At 43.2% G+C, this 20,888-nt stretch overlaps 1 protein-coding gene across 4 annotated transcripts in view; it reads left to right on the plus strand.

Moving 5' to 3' along the window:
* The window catches only part of TRAPPC9 (trafficking protein particle complex subunit 9), a 541,110-nt gene that overhangs the window by 333,079 nt on the left and 187,143 nt on the right, over nucleotides 1-20,888 (plus strand). For all 4 annotated transcript variants that reach the window (XM_088022741.1, XM_088022742.1, XM_088022743.1 and 1 more), the window contains one exon: nucleotides 3,828-3,970. In XM_088022741.1, coding sequence (XP_087878867.1) covers nucleotides 3,828-3,970 — 143 coding nt within the window. The remainder of the gene's footprint in view (nucleotides 1-3,827; nucleotides 3,971-20,888) is intronic.

Consider the following 20,888-nt stretch of genomic DNA (forward strand, 5'->3'; position numbering starts at 1 on the left):
GATTTTTATAAATTGTTTTCCCTGTAATCCTATTTTTTCCTTGGTTCTTTACAGAGCAAAAGACATAGCCAATTCCAAGAAAATAGAAACACAGACTATTTCTTCTTTGTTATGTAGTACTTGATTGTTATGTATCCCCATGAATTTTTTGCTGCCTTCCTAGGTGATTTCTACTCCATCACTCCCTGGATTTTTAGTTTACCTTAAAAAAAACAAAGTCCGTGTGACATTGGTGTTCCTTCACAGGTTTGGGCATTTCAAGGCCATTATTCAGAATGTTTGTTTTCTTGAATATTTTCTTGAGCCCTTTTTAAGTGAGGAAGTGTAGATGTCCTCTTGAATCAGGCGTGGCTTTATATCACATGTAGGCACAGTGAGGGCATTCCTGGTGGTACAGAAGTTGAAGGGAACCTATAAGCTTCTAGGTGTGAAAGACACCTTGAAGAAGAGGGGTGGGAGTGAGCTTTTAAAATGACTCAAAAGCCTTGAACAAACATTTCTCCAAAAACCATAATAAAGGGCCAGTAAGCACATGAAAAGATGCTCAGTATCACTAGTCATTAGGAAAATGCAAATCAAAACCAAAAAGAGACACCACTTCACACCTGTTAGGAGGGCTATTATAAAAAACAAACAAACCTATGAAACAGAAGATAACAGATGTTGACAAGGATGTGGAGAAATTGGAACCAGTAGGCACTGTCAGTGGGAACATAAGATGATCTAGCAACCATGGAAAATGGCATGGTAATCCCTAAAACAAACATATAAAGAAATGAATACCCTAAGGACTGAAAGCGCCATCTCAGGACCGCTATGTGTCTACCCATGCTCATGGCAGTGTTATTCACAATAGCTGAAAGGTCGAAGAAACCCAAGTGTCCCTCAACAGATAGATAAACTGTGGCCTGTGTGTGCAGTGGAGTGTTTACCTCCAGCTTTAAAACGGACGTTCTGACACCTGTTCCACCATGTATGACCCTTGAAGACATGAAGCTGAGTAAAATAAACCAGTCCCCAAAGGACAAAAGCTAGGACTCTGTTTTTTACAGGAGGTTCCGAGAGTCCTCTAATTCATAGAGACAGAAAGAGCATGGTGGTATCCAGGCCTGGGGGAGGGCAGGAGGCGGTTGGTGTTTAATGGGGACAGAGTTTCAGTTTGGGAAAATGAAAAAGCTCTGCCTATGGATGGAGGGTGGTGATGGTTCCACAACTCTGCGGATGTATGTCATGCCACACAACGGTACATTTAAAAATGGTCGAAATGGCAAATTTTATTATATATATCTTACTGAGATAAAAAAATGGCGGGGGGAGAAATAGCACTGAAATCCATTTCCGGTTTCTTCCCATTTTAAACCACGTTGCCTCAAGGTATCAGATGGCGAGGTTGCAGAGGGAGAAAGGAATTCTTTTTAATGAGTGTCTACTTGCTCCGCTGCTGCATTGTCTCAGCGAATCTGTACTGCGCTGTTCATTCCTGTCCCCGTGTCACAGTGGAGAAGCGGGCTGAGAGTGGACGGAAGGCGTGCCCAGGGACCTCGGGGAGCCAGTGGGCCACTCTCAGCCTGGCCTCCGCACCTGCTCCCCGCCTGCTGCACCGTCCTGCTCTGCACGTCTCGAGTCTCTCGGGAAAGTCATTGTCCTCCTCGGGGTGCCCTGTCTCTGAAGACGTGCACGTACAGGGTGTGTTCTTCATTTTAAAAAAGTCTGTAGCTGTGGCCGCCTTTCCCTTGGAAGGGAGAAACAGGTCAGTGAAAGCACGGACAGGAGGCCGAACACTGTGCCTTGCCAGGAAGGTTTATCGAAATACTTGGCTCTTGAACGTGGGGACCAAGGCAGGTGGCTCCTGTGCTCACCTTGCTCTTACCAGGCGAGGGGTGCTTGGGCCCCACCTGGAGCGCACAGCTTTGAAGCCCCAGTTGGCCGTGGCCCGTGCCACCCATTTCTCTGGCTTCTCTGGGCTCCGTGAGCTCTGACTTCTACGAGCGTCACCCGCGGTCAACTGATGGCCAGACGTGGATACTTCCCACCCCCCTTTTTCCAAGGCTTGGCCGCGGCAGGGGCGTTCTGGCCCATCTTCCCGAAGGGCTGCCTGCCTTGGGTTTTTCCATGACACCGGCCTCTTGCCCCTTGTTGCTGGTGTTTTCGGCGTCCTCTCCGTGACACCACAGCCCCATCCACGGAACGGAGATCTACTTCTGTTTTCTTCTTACAGTTTATCAGTAAGCTTTTTACATAGAGAACCATATGGTAAATATTTCAGTTTTGCCGGCCAAAAGTGGTCAGCGTCGTATGCTCTTTGTTTTCCATCGTTGTTGTTTTACCACCTTTTAAACCTGTAAAAACTGCTCTCGGGCCAGGTGAAACCAGCTGCAGGCCACGTTTGGCTCTCGGGCCATAGTTTGCTGATGCCTGTGTTAGGACTTCACGTGGAAGGTTGAGCCACTCTAGTGAGGGGTTGAGCTGGGTTTGAGATTTCTTGTTGCCACGGTTACTTGGGTGCCCCACAGGCTCCAAACTCGCCTGGTGGTGTCTTGTACGAGCAGGGGAGGGGGAGGGGACCGAGGTGCCAGGCGTTTCTCCCAGAGCAGTCATCCTCCATCCTCAGCCCTCCCTGCACGCCGGCAGCACGCGTGGGGTCTTTCCACACCTTTGTTCCTCCCCCACTGGTGCCGGTGGCAGGAGCAGGTGGGACTTCTCTGCTGTGTCCTTATCCCACACTGTGCACCTGGGTCTTCTGTGTTGGGCTCCCTTGGACTCCCTGCTCCTCCCTCACCTAGCAGCCCATCTCTGCCTAGTATCTGGTGGGCATTGTGGATGAGTGGGTTTCCAGCCCGGCTCGGTGGTGGGGGACCTCTAACCGCACTGGTACGGGATTCTGGCTCAGAACTAGCTTCTGCCCCGCCGTGCCGCCACCCCCACCCCCCCCCCCCACGGGAATGGATATTTGTCCCTGCCTTTGTGCCCTTGGCATTGGGTGCCACTCCTCCAGCTTGCTTCAGAGGAGAAAGAGGGGTCTGGATGGGGATGAGAGGGGAGGGTGGGGTTGGGGCTGGGGTTTTGGTTTTGTACCCTTCCTTCAGTGGTTGCTGACCCCCTTCCTCCATGCCGGTGCTACCGTGGAAGGCCCCCTCTGCTGTCCTGCACCCTGGCCAAGTCCTTTGTGTGTATCCCCAGGGAGGTCCATGGTGAAGAGCCGGGAGTGGGTGGGGCCTTCCTTCTTGTCTGGGTTCCCAGGGGGTCTTCCCTGTTATTAGAGCCCTTCCTCAGCCTTTAGCAGTTCATTGACCTTGAGCTAATGCCTTCCCACTGGCCTGTGTGGTGGCTGGCTCTACGTTTGCTGACAGGCGTCCCTACCTTACCTTCTAGAAGGACCTCGTACCCCCTTGGTCTTCTGGCCCCACGGTTGCCCTGGGACCTCATCTCTTGATGGGTTCAAGGAAGTGTCATGAGTTTGTAGCTCGTCAGCTTTACTAAGACCGCCGGCCTGGGAGCCATATGCTACCTCCCTGAGAGAAGGGTCATCCCCCCGCCCCCGCCACCCCCTCATCTCTGTGTTTAAGTGATGCTGATGGAAATGTGTTTTCCTCTCTAAAATGCTCTATGAGCCACAGAAGGATTTTGGAGCCTTTTTCCATTTGCATGTCTAGGCTGGGAATTGTTAGTGCAGACGCAGAGGGCATGATAGGAAAGATGGTGCAGGTGCCAGGTATTGGAGTTGCCCAGTTGGGGTTCTCTTCAGCCTTTCCTAAGTGAGGCCTGCCTTCTGGAAGAATGCTGTTCAACTTCGGGATTGTTAACTTATCATTTTTTCATCATTTTAGACCCTGGAAGCTATCCTGAATTTCAAATACTCTGGAGGTCCGGGCCACGTTGAAGGATACTATAGGAACCTCTCCCTGGGGCTGCACGTGGAAGCCGAGCCATCTGTATTCTTCACCCGAGTCAGTACTCTGCCGGCAACCAGGTAAACAGATCTCTGCTCTGTCATGGCCTTTTTCTAGAGTCCCACAGCACGGCGTTTGGAATTCTGACTTCCGTGTTCCTCTTTGTCCCACCTCTAGTCAAATCCAAACCACTGTGCCAAGTTGCTTAGCCTCCCTGGGACTTAGGTTCTGCATCAGAAAAACAGGCATTATACAGAAATGCTTTTTTCAGTTAGTTGTGAGTGGATGGGCTTTACACCTTCTCAGGTGGCATAACAGTGATGTTAACATTGCAGCATGCTTGTTTGTGGTCATCATCGTATAGGACGCGTTTTCCACGCATTGCCCTGAGCCTGGTCCTGGCTTCAGTCTGGTTCAGCTCTCCTGTTGGTAGGGGGTTCAGCCGCTAGCCCCATGTCTGGGCACTCCTGGGGGAGTCCTACGTCTTTTTCTGTGTCTCTGCTGGCATGCCAGTAAAACTGTGTGCCCCTCCAGGCTGTCCAGCTTCTAGGCACCTCTGTTCATGGAGCCCCCAGCTGTCTGGAGCACTGGCCTGTTTCTGCCCAGGGAGCCCTTCTTGGACAGAAATTTTCCCTCCTAGTTACTTCTCCAGGTCTCGTCTTCCATCAGGGGGAGAGAAGTCAGTGTGTCTACTTCAAACCCAGAAGTGGCGAGAGGTCCTAGAGGTATTTTTCTCTAAGGTGGGAGAATGACCATTTCCCATCTGAAACTTTGACCTAGGGTGAGCTGGGAGTGGTGGGGTCTGAACGTGGTGGGCGGTGTTCCTGCCCACTGGAGACCCTCTGCCGCTCAGACCCCTGCCCCAGCAGCCAGGCGCCTGTGGGAAACAAGTGCTGATTAGCACTGAGTACTTGACTATCTTCATGTCCGTTGCGTCTTACCTATGGGTGCAGGGTGCAGTGGGATAGTGTTTATTCTTAGTAGAGTTAAGGTGGCAGTGGCGACGAGCACCTCTGTGGCCTCGAACTGGGGAAAGAGCATCACATGCGGCATCCCCCTCCTCTCCACCAAAGGATTCTGTACTCCACAGTGTAAAATAGACGGTTGGTGCTACCCATGTTAATGCTGATATAAAACTCCCTTTAAAGTGATACAGCCCCAAATAATAAGTGTAGTTTTAGTTTATAGGAAAGACTATTTTTCTTCCCGGCCATCAGAGAATGGCTTCACAAGAATTAGTGGCTTAGCTTGGGCTTTTTAGCGTCACATTTCATCATCTGTCACTTTTTCAGTCCGTGGAGTAATAGTCTTTCTTGCCAAGGCTCGCCTCTGTTTTGAGTTTGTTGTATAAACCATCAAAGCGCTTGGCCCTGGGGGAGCCGTGGCCAGGACTGCTGCCAGACGCTGTTCGCTGTTCCCGTGTTTTAGGCCCTTCCTGTGCATTCGGGCTGCTCCATGATGTACCTGCCGTGTTTCCTTCTCATCCCTGCATCGCCTGCTGCCACTGCTCTTATAAATAGTTCTTGGAAGCAGCACAGGTTGTCCCTGAGTTGCGTTTGTTCCCCCCTTTTGATATCCGGTTTGCACGTCACGGCCCCTGCTGCTCTAAATGACAATTTAAGATGAGAAAAATGCTACCATGTGGAATGGAACAAACACACACTTGGAAGAGTCGTTGGTTAGCACAAGTGCTGCTTGGCTCCCGGATTCCCCACCCATTGACCCTGCTCTCTTTTCTGTTGGCTTGCATGGTCTTCTTCCTGCTCTTGGGATGGAGATTGGATTTCTTCTAATCCTCCCTTTCCATCCCTGCTAAGCCTAATGCTCCCCAGATCCTGTGGATTGAGCCTCTGAAATGTCTCCTAATCACCCTCTACATTTCACTGCACATCTTGGTTCCTTTTCCTTGGGACTCTAGGAGTAGTTGCCTGTGTGGTTCCCCCTACCTCCAGTTTTGCTCCTGCATTATCCTGTAAATACAGATGTTCCCATGTCACTGTCTGGCTTAAAGACTTTCCCAGTACTTCGGAGATAAACTTCGAGGTCCCTACTGTGATATTCAGGGTACATAACGATTTGACCTAGACCTTTCTCTTGAGCCCCCAGTTCCATTTGCTCCCCAGTTCTCCGCACATCAAGTGGAGATTCTCACTGGGTATGTCAAGACAGTTTCCTGCAATGTGCCTTTGCATACATCTTTTTCTAAAACTCTTCTTAAACTATCATTCATTTACTTAACCTTTTGGAAAATCTTTGTTGGCATTGACGATCTGTGTCACCATTTTTGTAAAATTTTCCCGAATATGACTATATACAGTGGGTTGGCCCTTCTTTGGGTTTCTATACTTCTAATACAGTACTTACCAGACTGTAAACCTTTAAACCAGCACCTTCAATGTTTCATTTATTCTTAAAATCAATACCTGCAATGTTTCACATGCTATATAAAGGACTCAGTGGGGTAAGAGATGGATAGAGCATAGTCCTTGTGTTTCATCAGCCTGATAAAAGCTCATCAGGCAGGAATAATACCGAATGGAAACATGGGTCTATATTAAGGAATGTTGAATCCCAAAAATAGAAATAGCAAGTGAATAAATATCAGAGATTCTTCCCCTTGCTTAATTTCTTTAAAAGACTATTGACTATTTAAAGAAAAAATAAGAGCATGTAATTTTATAGTGCATATCATATATAGAAGTGAAATATGCAATAAGAAATAGCACAGAGAAATGGAAGGGAAATGGAGTAGAGGAGAAGTGGTAGTTCTTACATGTTATGTGTTACCACATTCTAGCTTCAACCATATCATAAGTTAAAGATGCAAATTGTAAACCCTTTAGCAACCACATAAAGTATGGATAGTAAGCCAGAAGCGCAAAAATGGGTTACTAAAAAATACTTAAACTGAAAAGCAGGGAAGAGGTGGCAAGAAAGGAGTAAAGAACTAGGAACATACAATCAAATAGGAAACAGATAGCAACGTGGTAGACTTAAATCCAGTGTACCAAGAGTTACATTAAATGTAAATGGACTAAAGACTGTATTTAAAAGTGGAAGTTGTCAGACTGTATTAAAAAAAAAAAAAAAAAACTAGAGTCAATTAACATGTTTTCTACCAGAAACAGTTATGTACAGTTGAAAAGCACAAAGATGGGGGGAATATATGCCATTCAAACAGTAATCATAAGAAAGTTGGTTTGGGTATATTAATATCAAACAAATAGACTTTGAGGAGAAAAAGAGATAGGATAATTTATATTGATAGAAGGGTCAAATCATCAAGAATACATAGGAAGCCTAAACTCAAATATACCTAAAAACATAACTTCAAAATAAAACTGACATCTCAGGGAGAAATGGAAAATGCCACAATTATAGTTGAGTATTTTAACACATGTATCTTGGTATTTGATAGAACAAGCAGACAGGAAACTAGTACAAATATAGGAAACATGCACAGTTGTAGTAAATAATTCCAGCTGATATTTATAGGATGCTAAATGCTTATGTTAGAAAAGTTGAATGGTTCAAAAAATAGTAAAGAGTAGTGATCATTGAAATAGAAAATGAAAAAATAATATGTAAAGTCAATGCAACCAAAAGTTGATTCTTTGGAAAGATTAATAAATTAATAAACCATAGCCAGGACAATCAGAATTAAAAAGAGAAAGCACAATTACTAATACTGTGAATGAATCGCTACAGATCCTGTACACACTAAAAGAATAATAAAAAGTATTTTATGATAAATCATATTCCAATAAATTTTACAAATGAAAAATGTGTTGAAAGACAAAAATTAACTAAAATTGACACGAGATGAAATAGAGTCCCTGAGATAGTCACATATCATTTAGAGTTTAAAATCTTAATTACAGCTAACGTGAGGCTCAGACGGCTTCACTATGAAATACATCAAGCTTTTAAGAAAGAAATAATACCACTTCTACAAAAATTCTTCCAGAAGTAGACAAGGGAGGGAATACTTCCAGTTCTCATTTTATGACACTGCCTTCACCCTGATGCCAAATCCAGGGAGAGACATTGTGAGAAAGTAAATGTTATGACCAGTATGCATAATTGAAGAAATTCAGAACCAAATATTAATAAATCAGCTCCAGCAATATAAAAAACGGAACACAATATGGACAATTCGGGTTTTATCCAGCAACACAAGATTGTTTTACATTGAAAAATCAGTGCATGAAGTAACAGAATAAAGGCCAAAGTAAGATGTCAGGGACGCCTGGGTGGCTCAGTTGGTTAAGCAGCTGCCTTTGGCTCAGGTCATGATCCCAGGATCCTGGGATCGAGTCCCGCGTTGGGCTCCCTGCTCAGCGGGGAGCCTGCTTCTCCCTCTGCCTGCCACTCCTCCTGCTTGTGCTCTTTCTCTCTCTCTCTCTCTCTCTCTCTGACAAATAAATAAATAAAATCTTTAAAAAAAAATAAGATGTCAGTTGATGGGAAAAAAAATCATCTGACAAAATTCAACATGTATGATAGAAACTGTAAACAAGGCTTGGAGAACTTCTGCAACCTGGTGTAGGGCATCTACAAACCCCTAAAATTATATAGTTAACATTGTGCTTAATTATGAAAGGCTGAGCACTTTTTCTCTAAGCTCAGGATCAGTCAAGGTGAGTATGTTTGCTCTTGCCAGGATATTCATTACTTTTCTGCCAGTTCTACCTAATCAGAGCAATGAGATGAGAAAAGAATGAAAGCTATAAAAATTGGAAATGAACTATAGTTATTCTTTGTGTGTTTTCATGATACATGTGATCATGTACATAAATATCTACCATGAGATCTACCATGCCAAGAGATTATTAGAACTAATAAGTCAAGTTAGTAAGATTGTAGGATGATACCATATTATATTCAGAAATCAATTATAGTTTTATATACTAGCAATTAATTTGAAAATGAAATTTTGAAAATATTTGTATTGTAATAAAAATCATATAACACTTAAGGGTAAATCTTTTTACATATGATCTCTACCCTGAAAATGACAAAGCACAGGCCAGGGAAATTAGCACTTGAAAAATTGGAGAGGTATAGTATACCTTGCTTGTTGAGGTATACCAGTTTTCCCACACTGGATTGTAAATTCAGTGCAATTCCAATGAAAATCTCAGCAGGACTTTTTTTTTTTTTTGAGTGCAATTGAGAAGTTGTTTTAGAAATTATTTCAAAATGGAACAGGCTGTTGCCAATGGACTAGACACATGTCTTGACAAAAAAAGTTGGAGGGTGTAGGGTATGATTTTAAGACTTAATATAAAGTTACAGTAATTAAACGAGTGCTATTGTTAGAAAGATAGGCAAAGGGATTGATGGATCATAATAGTCTAGAAATAGACTTTCTCATATATGATCAAATGATTTTGTTTAAAGATTTATTTATTTGAGAGAGATAGAGCACAGAGGGGAGGGGCAGAGGGAGAAGGAGAAATTTAAGCAGATTCCATGTTGAACGTGGGCCTCAATCTCATGACCCTGAGATCAGGACCTGAGTGAACAGCAAGAGTCAGACACTTAATTGCCACCCAGGTGCTCCTGATCAATTTATTTTTAAGAAGGTATGAAAAGAACTTTATGTGGAATGAAAACGTTTTTCAACAAATAGTGCTGGAAGAACTGGGTACATACGTGGGGGAAACATAGCTCACCCATAGATCACATCACACACAAAAACTGGGTGCCTACGTGGGGGAAAACATAGCTCACCCATAGATCACATCACACACAAAAACTGGGTACCTACGTGGGGGAAAACATAGCTCACCCATAGATCACATCACACACAAAAACTGGGTACATACGTGGGGGAAACATAGCTCACCCATAGATCACATCACACACAAAAACTGGGTACATACGTGGGGGAAAAAATAGCTCACCCATAGATCACATCACACACAAAAACTGGGTGCCTACGTGGGGGAAAACATAGCTCACCCATAGATCACATCACACACAAAAACTGGGTGCCTACGTGGGGGAAAAAATAGCTCACCCATAGATCACATCACACACAAAAACTCACTTGAGATAGATTCTAGACCTAAGTGAAAAAACTTTATAAACCTTTTCAAAGATAAAGTAACAAAGTATCTTTGTAACTTTGGTGCAAAGATTTCTCAGATGGGATCAGAAACTACTAACCGTAAATCAGAAAGTCGATAAAATGGATTTTAACAAAATCAAAAACTTCACCTCATCAAAAGGCAGGCTGCATGCTGGGAGAAAATGTGTGTTACATATGTGTGCAACAGAAGTCTTATATCTGACATATATAGTGAAGTCTTTAAAAATAAACACTAAGAGACAATCAAAAAATGGGCAGAAGATTTGAACAGATATTCGCAAAGGAGGGTGTACCAATGGCCCACACTCACCTGAAAGTACTCGGCATCATTCATCATTAGGGAAGTGCAAAATAAAACCACAATTAGATGCCACTGTCTACCCTCTCGTGCTGCCAAACTTAGGACTGACAAGATCAAATGCTGGTAAGAACATGAAATAGCAGGAGCCTTCAAAAATTGCAGGAGTGTAACATGGAACACACACCGTGAGGCTGTTACTCGCCGAGTGTGACATCTACCTGCCCAATGACCTCGCAGATGTTTACTCAAGAGACATAAACATTTGTATTCACGGAAAGATTCCTGCAAGAATTTTCACAACCGCTTTCTTTGTAATAACCCCAAACTGGAAACTAGTGAAATGCCCATCAGCAGGGAATGGATAAACAATATGCGGTATATCCGTGCAGAGGAATATCCCTCAAATAAAATGAACTACAGGGATGTGCCGCAACACCGAATAAGCTCAAAATCGTGATGCTGATTACTGTATGACTTCATTTATACCAGTTTCTAGAAGAACAGGAGAAAAAGTCTGAACCACGGTGGGCTGTAGGTTGAGGTGGGGCAGGGCAGGAATTGACTCGCAGGGATCAGGTTGCTGACTGTCCCTGTGCATGTGGGACCTCCCAGGTTTTAGCTCTGAAATGCCCTTGCCCTGGGAGAGCCCTCAGTGCTGAGCAAACCCAAACAGGTGGTCACCCTAGAAGGAAGAGCGTCTTTTGAGCTGATGAAACCTTATATATCTTGATGGAGGTAAGGGTTACACGATTGTAGCAAATGTATATATGTATATATAATTGGAGAGAACACCTGATTTTTTTTTTTTTTTTACTGGAGAAGGCTGGGAAGGTGGCATAGGAAATGAAAAAAAGTGTCCTAAATGTTGAAGAATGAGTAGGGTTTTACCACCCATTCCCTGGGAAGAATGGAGGAGTGTTGTTAACTGTTGCTCTGTTTCCTTGGCTAGAGTTTGAGCTCTGTGCAGTCCAGAGCCTGGTTATTAGCCCTGGTGCCTCAAGGCTTGGCACCTATGGCCCATGGTAGGGCCATATGATACTTAAGGAATGATTGAACGAGCATAGGAGGTCCTTGACTTAACGATGGCTTGACTTACGATTTTTCAACCTTAAGATGGTGTGAAAGTGATCAGAACTCAGTAGAAACCATTCTTGGAACTTGGAATTTGGATGTTTTCCTGGGCCAGTGATATGCAGATACTTGCTTGTTATGCTGGGCAGTGGTGGGGGGCTGGCAGTCAGCCAGCAGTTACGCGGGTCAGCAACTGGCAGGCTGAGAGCTGTTCTGCACACACACGGCCCTTCTGTTTGTCACTTCCAGCACAGTATTCAAGAAATTGCATGAGATATTATAAAATAGGCATTGTTAGATGTTTTTGCCCAACTGTAGACTAATGTCAATGTTCTGAACACATTTAAGGTAGGCCAGGCTCAGCTGTGATGCTTGGTAGATTAGTGTATTGAATGCATTTCAATTTATGGTATTTTCAATCTAGGATGGGTTTATCAGGATGTAACCCCCGTCGTAACTGGAGGAAGATCTGAAGATGTAAAATACCAAGAGTACATTTATTCAGGTGTCTCTTGTGTAAAAGGCATGACTTAAAAAAATTATTTAAGCTCTATTTTCCTTAGAGACCCATATGAATTGCATGGCCTAGAATATAGCAGAATTATCATGCATTTAATTTGGACACTCAGTTTTTGCACTTTATTGAATTTGATGTGACACAGTGTATTGTGAATTCGTTATTTTTCATCTTGCTCAGAGATGAAGATTTTTCTGTTAGCATCATGTCATTTTAGAGTCAAGCATCCCCAGAGATGGCTTATTTCAACACATTTGCATTATAAATGAGGTCCAGAGAGGGTATGTGATGTACTCCGCATCCTCACAGCTTGCTGGCGACAGACTGGCATCCGTGTATCATGGCTACAAGGCCTCTGCAGCACAGACAGTTGGATGACCCACTGTACATGGAGCCTGGGTGGAGATTCAGGCTGATTCCGGTGCAAAAAGAAGCCATATAGACATCAAAAGATAACTGTTACTGGCATAAATAGAGCCTACTCTACTTTAAAACCAAAATACAAATGGATATTAAGTTGTTTTGCTCCTTGGGATTGTTTGTGTATCTGCTTCTCTCATGAATATTGATAATATATGCAGTTCTTCTCACTGGTAATTTTCAAATGTTAGTGTTTTGGGAGAGAAAGGGGGAAGGGAAATCCTATTTATTCAGGGCCTGCTGTATTCTAGGGAGTGTCCTGGGTCTCTTGGACTCAGTGTCCCATTAAACTCCAGAGAACCCTTTGAAGCGGGCATTGCTCTTTGGAGACGTGGCCGTAGACTGAGCCGCACGTCCATGAGCAGAGATGATATGGTGTGCATTAGGGTCTTCTTGGCACCAAAACCCATGCTTTCTGTCAGCTGTCCTCTGAACTGGGAGTGCGCAGTTCTTCATTCGGCCCCTTACCCGCCCCCCCCTGCCCCCCCGCCCATCTTTGGAGGCGGTTGGCTCTCCCAGGTCTGCCTTCCTGCCCCTGACTGGAGCTCTCCCCGTGGCCCTGCCCTCCTCACTGGGCTGATGGTAGAAGTAGGTTATGACATAGAGGAGGCAGGTGCGTTCTTGACACCAAAGCACAGTGTAGATGGGGGTGGAAGTTCATGGCTCTTCTCCCTGCTTCTCCCTCACGGGTGTACATAGGTCTCAGCTAACTTTTATTTAGGAGATCAATTACTTTGAGTTTCACAAAGCTGGCTGGTATGTTGGCAGGGACCAGATTGAAATGGATCGGGCCATGCCGCCCCTGTCTCAGTGCCCAGCCTTCTTGCCTGAGGAGCAATTTCTTTCTAGCCTGTTAAAATAAATGATCCAATCTCATACATTGCTGCTCGGAGCTATGTGAAAAATACTCTCCTCTGAGCAGGGCGTAAGGTGTAATCATTATTACATTATTAATAGAAATCATACCACTTGACACATCACAGCACTTATCCCTGGCCATTTAGAAAAATTCCATTTCCCCCCATGGGGTAAGACAGCTCAACTCTGTGGGGAACATGTGCTCATAGACCCATAATAAAGGCAATCTTAATGTTGGGTTTTATCATGGTAGATCTTTTTCAAGTTGCTACATTTATTTATTAAGTTGGTCTTAAGTTAACAAGAATTTAGAATTTTAACAAGCACCAGGATTCAGAAGGAAATGTACCTGTATCTGATTTCAAATTTTGATTCTACTGCTTATTTGCACTGTGGTCTTGAGCAAATCATTTCTATTGCTTTAGCTTGAGACAGAGATAACATTGATCTTGCAGAGCTGTGGTAAGGTTTTAAAAATGTCTCTCAAGTACTAATGTAGTGCCTGACAGGAGGTAGATCATTGCAAAGGGTTGGTTGGCATTTTCTTGCTTGTGTGTGCACGTGCATGTTCCAACTCTGTGCCAGATTCTAGGGATGAAGGGATGAGTCGGTCACTTGAACACATAACAACCTTGCTGCAGCAGGCCCTATGGGCTTCCTTGGGATGTCCCTCCCCTCAACTAAGTGAGTGGTCTGTCTGCCTGTTCCCCACCCTACCGCCAGTTCCCTGAAGGCGAGCGCTCCTGGACTCACCGCTGTCTCGGTAGCACCAGCCAATAAAATAAGCAGTCAGTACTCAATGGAATTGTTAAATAAATATCACAGTGGGGATGTGAACAGTGCATGGTGTGAACTTTGAGGATGGTTACAGGAGGTACGACAGGAGCTTTTTGGGGTGTGGGGACAGGAGAGTTGTATCATCCCCTGTGATGGGAAGCGATAGCCAGAGGAGGGCACACGCAGAGGCGTGGTGGGGCGCTGGTGTGGATCTCAGCCACTGCTGATGGGGGCGTGTCTTAGCCTGGCTTGGCCCCACCTACCCAGCCAGCCCCAGAGAGCAGCTTCATCTTTCGCACATGAGGCTTTATTACCAGTTACACCTAGGGAGCAAAAGACTCTTTCCTCCTCCTCTCCTGAGATGACAGAAGATGAAATGATGTTTGGAATTCTGTTGGGCTGATTCAGACCCCATATCCGTGTTTTTTCAATTTATTTTGAAATAGCTATAGGTTCACAGGAAGTTGCAAAAAATGTACAGGGTGATCCTGTGCAGCCCACATCTCACCTTCCCCAGTAGGATATAAAATAGGTCTGCAGTTGGGAAATGTAGAAAATATTGAAAAGAATTACTTTAAGTGCCAAATTAAGACTCCTTTGTAATATTTAATGAACTTGGCAATTTTTTTTTCAACTTACAGGTAATAGCAAGGTATTTAATGTCAACGAGATGTAGTAGGCCATGAGAGGACTGGTTCCCAAATAAAGGCCTTCAGAGAATGTGTGTCCTGGGCTTCGCTCTGGTGTCCATGCCCAGGAGAGCCCTGATACGTCTGCAGCAGGGGTGGCCCTCCTTCCTCTGGGGGGGCTTGTATCGTTCAGACACTGCTCTTGGTGGTTGCTTCCCATCTCAGATCCTCCAGGAGGATGGTCAAGCCCAGGGTGGAGGACTCGCCTTGTTGCCTCGTGGGAGATGCAGAGGGGTGGTCCAGCCAGTGAACCCATGTGTGCGGGCCATGAGACAGGGCAGCCCGCCACTGCCTCTGCGCCACCTCCCCAGCAGTCCCCGAGGCCGGGCTGTGTGGAGTGCTGTGCGGAGTGCCCGGGGGACATGAGGAGGGCTGCCTTGCTTCTTTTTTTTTTTTTTTTTTAAAGATTTTCTTTATTTATTTGAGAGAGAGAGAGAATGAGAGATAGAGAGCACGAGAGGGAAGAGGGTCAGAGGGAGAAGCAGATTCCCCGCTGAGCAGGGAGCCTGATGCGGGACTCGATCCCGGGACTCGAGGATCATGACCTGAGCCGAAGGCAGTCGCTTAACCAACTGAGCCACCCAGGCGCCCCAGGGCTGCCTTGCTTCTTGAAGAACCTGTCTGGCTGGTGTTGCCGGCCACGCACAGCCCCCGTGCCTCCAGGTGCCATGGCCATCAGTAGTTAGCACGTCAGGTTAGAGGGAGCTTCATCCACCCCTCGCCCCCAACAGCTGTTGGCTTGCGTCCTCTGAAATGATGAGCACACCTTCCATTGTCTTTCCAGCTACTAACATACTATAGACCTGTAGAGGCCAGGAGGTGGGACCGAGCCTGTCGTGGGCCAGAGCAGCTGGATGTAACATCGAGACTGACGCTGACTCCGTAGTTCACACTCTCTGGTTCTGGGTGCACCACCTCCCAGGGACTTCCTCCCAGTTTTCTGTTTCTGCTCACAGGTGTATCTTGAGGGTACTTTTATGTCTTACTGATACGTAAACTATTATTCAAATCAATGGTTTTAAGTGATCCATATTTTATCATAGATGATTATATCATTAAATGTTGCATATTGATGTTCATTTTATAACACTATACTTATACTAAAGACAGTTAAAGTTTTTCTATTTAACAAATAATATACACTAATATATTTTAGAAGTCTCATTTATAAACTTCAGTTAATAGTGCCTATGTCACGGGGCGCCTGGGTGGCTCAGTCAGTTGAGCATCTGCCTTCTGCTCCGGTCATGATCTTGGGGTCCTGAGATGGAGCTCGGTGTTGGGCTCCCTGCTCTGCAGGGAGTCTGCTTCTCCCCCCCTCTCTCCCCTTGCTCATGTGCTCTCTCTCAAATAAATAAAAAAAATCTTTTTCTAAAAAAAAGTGCCTACGTCATGTTTGATTTAGGGATTGAACATATGAGTAAAGGTAGATGCTATAAAAGCACAGTTGGCCAAAGTTTCTTTGCAACCTTATGTTTAGAATTCTTGCATTTTGCATTTTTTAAAGTTTTCCTCGTTTGTTTAATCATCGTAAAGTGAATCTCAAATGGTGACGCATGAAGTGATTTCAGGTAGTTATTTGCAAGTACTTTTCTATAAGCAATCCTCTTTGAATTCAGCTTGTCATCATTCCCAGAAAATGAAGAGCCACATTGGACGTGCTCATCATTATGCGTTATCTTTGTGAGGCACAGGTGTCTTGACGTGCCCAGCTCACATACCTGGTGACAGTCACCCGAGGCTGTCTCACACTCTTCCTTGCTCCTGTCTCTTACCCATGGGGCCTTATGAGTACAGGTTAGGCGATGGAACGGACACTGAGTGGTGGGGTCTTCACAGCTGCTATGGTGTGGTGCTGGTCTGTTGGAAGATGAAACAGTGCTGTGACCGAGCCGTGAGCATGTTTCTTGGAGCGCTCAGCCTCTCAGATGGTTGCTTTCTACTTAAGCATCTTTATTGAAACATCATTTACATACCATACAGTCCCCCCACTTAAACTGTAATTTAGTGTTTTTAGTAGATTCAGAGTTGTTCAGTCATCACCACAGTCTAAATTTAGAACTTTCCATCCTCCCAAAAGAAGCCCCGTACCTATTACCAGTGGCTCCTAATCACCCATCCCAGACAACTGCAAATCTCTTCTCTGTCTCTGCAGATTTGTCTGGTCTAAATATTTTATAGAACTGGAATTACACAGTATGTGACTATTTTCTTTCTCTTAGTATAATGTTTTCAAGGTTCATCCATAGTGAAGTATCATCATACCGTTCGTTTTTAGGGCTGAATAATATTCCATTATGTGGATATACTCCATTTTTTGGTGCATTCATTAGGTGATGGACATTTGGGTTGATTCCATTTTGGGGCCATTAGGAATAATACTGTTTTGAATATTTATGTACAAGTTTTTGTGTGGACATTGTTTTTATTTCTCCTGGGTGTACCTAGGAGTGGAATTATTGGATCATACAGTAACTCTATATTTAATCATTTAGGGAACTGCCAGACTGTTATGCAAAGTGGCTGCGTCATTTTGCATTTGTATTTGAGGGTTCCAGTTTCTGCACAGTCTTGGTGACATTTATTATTCTGTGTCTTTGTAATTATGACCATCCCAAATTGCTTCTCTTATAGGGAAGTTTTTAAAACAGTATTTAAGAACTTACTAACTGAAAAGTTAAAATCAGAGATACTTCATGCCATACTCAAACTGGGGACTTTTTTTTTTTTCTGAAAAGAAGATTGAGAAAATAAGGCTTGTAGAATTTTGATAAAAGACCACACGAATTTGGCCACCAGTGTATGTGGCCATCCCTGCATATTTTGGTTTTGTGTTTTCTCACTTGACTGCACTCCTTGGGATGACTGAGCGTTAACGTTTGGAGCCTGGGCAGCCCCAGAGATATTGACCAGATTCTGAGGGGTTGAGGAGAGCAAGAGCCCCACTTACTTTCTGGTTGAGGCATGACGGTTTTTAGATAGACTCAGACCTTGGCTTGGGAGTTTCTCAGGCTCACTTTGAGCTGAGTCAATATTGAATAATTAGCTGGGATTGCTCTGTTGGCAGGGTTGTGTGCTTTCCCTTTGCTGCACCACTGACAGCTACCAAGCTAATAAAAGCACCACCTCTCATGTCTGTGTAATACTCTGCTTGAGTTTTTTTCCTCCTTGTAGTTTAACAAGGCACTTTCACCTATTTTTCCATTAGGGCCCCCTCATAATTTATGATAAAGACATTCTTGTCACCCTTGGGGAAACTGAGGCTCAGAGAAATTAAATGACTTGCTTAAGACGTTACAGCCTTCAAGCTACAAAACTTGTATTCACAACAAATTTTATGCACTAAGGCCCATCAGACTCATCATGATGTTAATTTTTTAATTGCATCAATTAAAAAAATTTAAATTGACATACAATAAAATTGGCTTTCTGGTGTACAGTTTTATGAGTTCTAAGTCATTTGCAGATTTATGTATTTACCACAATCAGGATAAAAAACAGTTCTATCACCCCCCGAAAAATTTGTTCCTTGTACTACCCCTTATAATCTTACCCTGCCCCACCCCTCAACAGGTGACCACTGATCTGTTCTCCATCTCGGTCTTGACTTTCCCAGAATGTTATATAAATGGAATCATGCTATATATAAACGTTTGAAAGTGAGGTTTTTCATTGACCTCATTGATTTTGAGATCTATCCCATATTGTTGAATATATCAATAGTTTGATTTTTTTTTTTTTGTTATTGCTGAGGAGATTTCCACTGTATAGGTGTACCCTAGTTTGTGAATTCTCTCACTAGCTGAAGGACATTTTGGATTGCTCCTAGCTTTTTGTGATTATGAGTAGAGCTGCTATAAATACCTTTGTATAGTGCTTTTGTGAACATAGTTTTCATTAGGAATTTTTTTTCATGGCCTAGAATATGGTCTATTTCCTGGTGAATGTTGCTGAATGCTTGAGAAGTATGTGTGTTCTGTTGCTCTTGGATGGAGTGTTCTCTCAGTGTCAGTCAGATCCAGGTGGTTGATGGGGTTGTTTCTTCTATATCCTTGCTGCTTTGTGTCTACTTGCTATGTCAAATTGCTAAGAGAGGAGTGAAGTCTTCAACTCTGTGATTGTGTGCATTTCTCCTTTCAGTTCTCTCAGTTTTTTCTTCATGTATTTTTGAAGCTTCTGTAACAGGCTAGGTGGATTTATGTTAAGAATTATTATGTATTGGGCGCCTGGGTGGCTCAGTTGGTTAAGCGACTGCCTTCGGCTCAGGTCATGATCCTGGAGTCCCGGGATCGAGTCCCGCATCGGGCTCCCTGCTCTGCGGGGAGTCTGCTTCTCCCTCTGACCCTCTTCCCTCTCGTGCTCTCTGTCTCTCATTCTCTCTCTCTCAAATAAATAAAAAAATCTTTAAAAAAAAAAAAAAGAATTATTATGTATTCTTGGTGAATTAATGCTTTTATTATTATATGACTTACCTCTTTATTTCTGCTTATTTTCCCTGCTCTGAAAGTATACCCTGAAGTATCTAATACTAATATAATACTAATATCTAATACTAATATAATATAATAATATAATGGTTTTTTTTATAATTTGTTTGGCATATTTTTTCTGTTCTTGTACTTTTAGCCTATCTATATCATTATATTTAAAGTGGATTATTCTAGGTAACATATGGTTCAATCTTGTTTTCTTAGTCTTTTCTGACAGTCTCTATTATAATGTTTAGGCCATTTATATTTAATGTAATTCTTGATATGTTTGGATTTAGATTTACCTATATTTTCTTCTAAAGGATTTAGACATTTAGTTATATGCTCTATTTGAAATTTAACATTTAGGTATTCAATCTATTTGAAATTTATTTTTGTTTTGGTGTGGGGTAGGGATATCATTTCTCTGTGTGTCTGCCTAACCATGTGTACCAGCACTATTTACTGAATCTTCTCATTAACCAGTACTGCTACTTCAGTCATATATCTAGTTGCCTTATATTCATGGATCTGTTTTTAGGCTGTTTTTTTCCATGTATTTTTATATCCTTGCCCCCAGCAGTGCCTTCATTACTACAGTTTTATAACAGCACTTGATATCTGGTTGGCCAAGTCCTTTCCAAACATCTTCCTGACCATTGTTCTGTATGTTCTTGGCCCTTTGGTCTTACATATAAATTTTAGAATCAGTGTGTTGACTTTTTGACTGAAACTGTTGGGATTTGGTATTGAGTTTCATTGACTTTATAGACATTTCAAAAGAGGTGACTTATTTAAACATATTGTCTTCCCATCCTTGAGCATAATACATTTCTGTGTTTATTCATTGTCATTAATACCATTACCAAAAACTTTAAAACTATTCTCCGTAAACATTCTGCAAACATTTTTAAAAAGATTTATTCCTAAATGCATTGCTATTATAAATATACTTTATTAAAAAATTCTTTTATAACTGCTTTTAGTTGATATATAAGAATGTTATTAGCTGTATGGATGTGTCTTTACCTGCTATTTAACAACCTTTAGAATGTATTTTTCCTCACTTTACAAAGTGACTAAACATTTTATTTTGTAAACTCACCTCATCTTTCCCAGGCTTCTCTTGTCACAAGAGTGTGATTTCCATGAAAGTGACGATCCATTTTTCTTGTTCCCTTCCATATTCCCAGGGCCTGGAACAGTACCTGGCACAAAGCAGGTACTCAGTAGATGTTGTATTTGTTAGAGGAACTAACACAGTTCCTAATTCTCAACAGAGGAGACCATGCACACATACTCGATTGAGGTGGGTTCACATGCACCACTCTCTTTGCCTGGACATCATCGTCCCCTTCCCAGGCAGGTGGGCCTGTCCTTCTAAGACTTGCTCCAATCTAGTTCTTCCAGGAAGCTTTCCTGGGTTTCCCTATACTTCAGAAGGATGGAACCAGGAAAAAAAAAAAAAAAGACAAAACAGTAAGCTAGAATTAAAAGTAACTGTAAGCTCAGATGGAGTATAAAAGTTAAGAAGATCATCCAAAGTGATGCAGAAAGATACACAGAGTAAAGGACATTATGGTGGGTACAAAATGCTCCTTTTGGAGTTTAGGAAAGGGAATTAATTTATGAGCGATGGATAGAAAGCAGAGATCTTCCAGTACATTGTGATGCCAACAATTAGGAGGAGCAGAAACACTGGATGAGGAGGCCCCCACACTCAGTGAGTCAGAAAAAATAGAGGACAAAAAAGTGTGATGTTCTGTTGCTCATTCCCGTGCAGTTTTCTAGCTGCTACA

This window comes from Eumetopias jubatus, unplaced genomic scaffold, assembly GCF_037043125.1.
Source record: "Eumetopias jubatus isolate StellerSeaLion01/CBP00866 unplaced genomic scaffold, mEumJub1_p1.0 scaffold_4, whole genome shotgun sequence".
Classification (NCBI taxonomy): domain Eukaryota; kingdom Metazoa; phylum Chordata; class Mammalia; order Carnivora; family Otariidae; genus Eumetopias; species Eumetopias jubatus.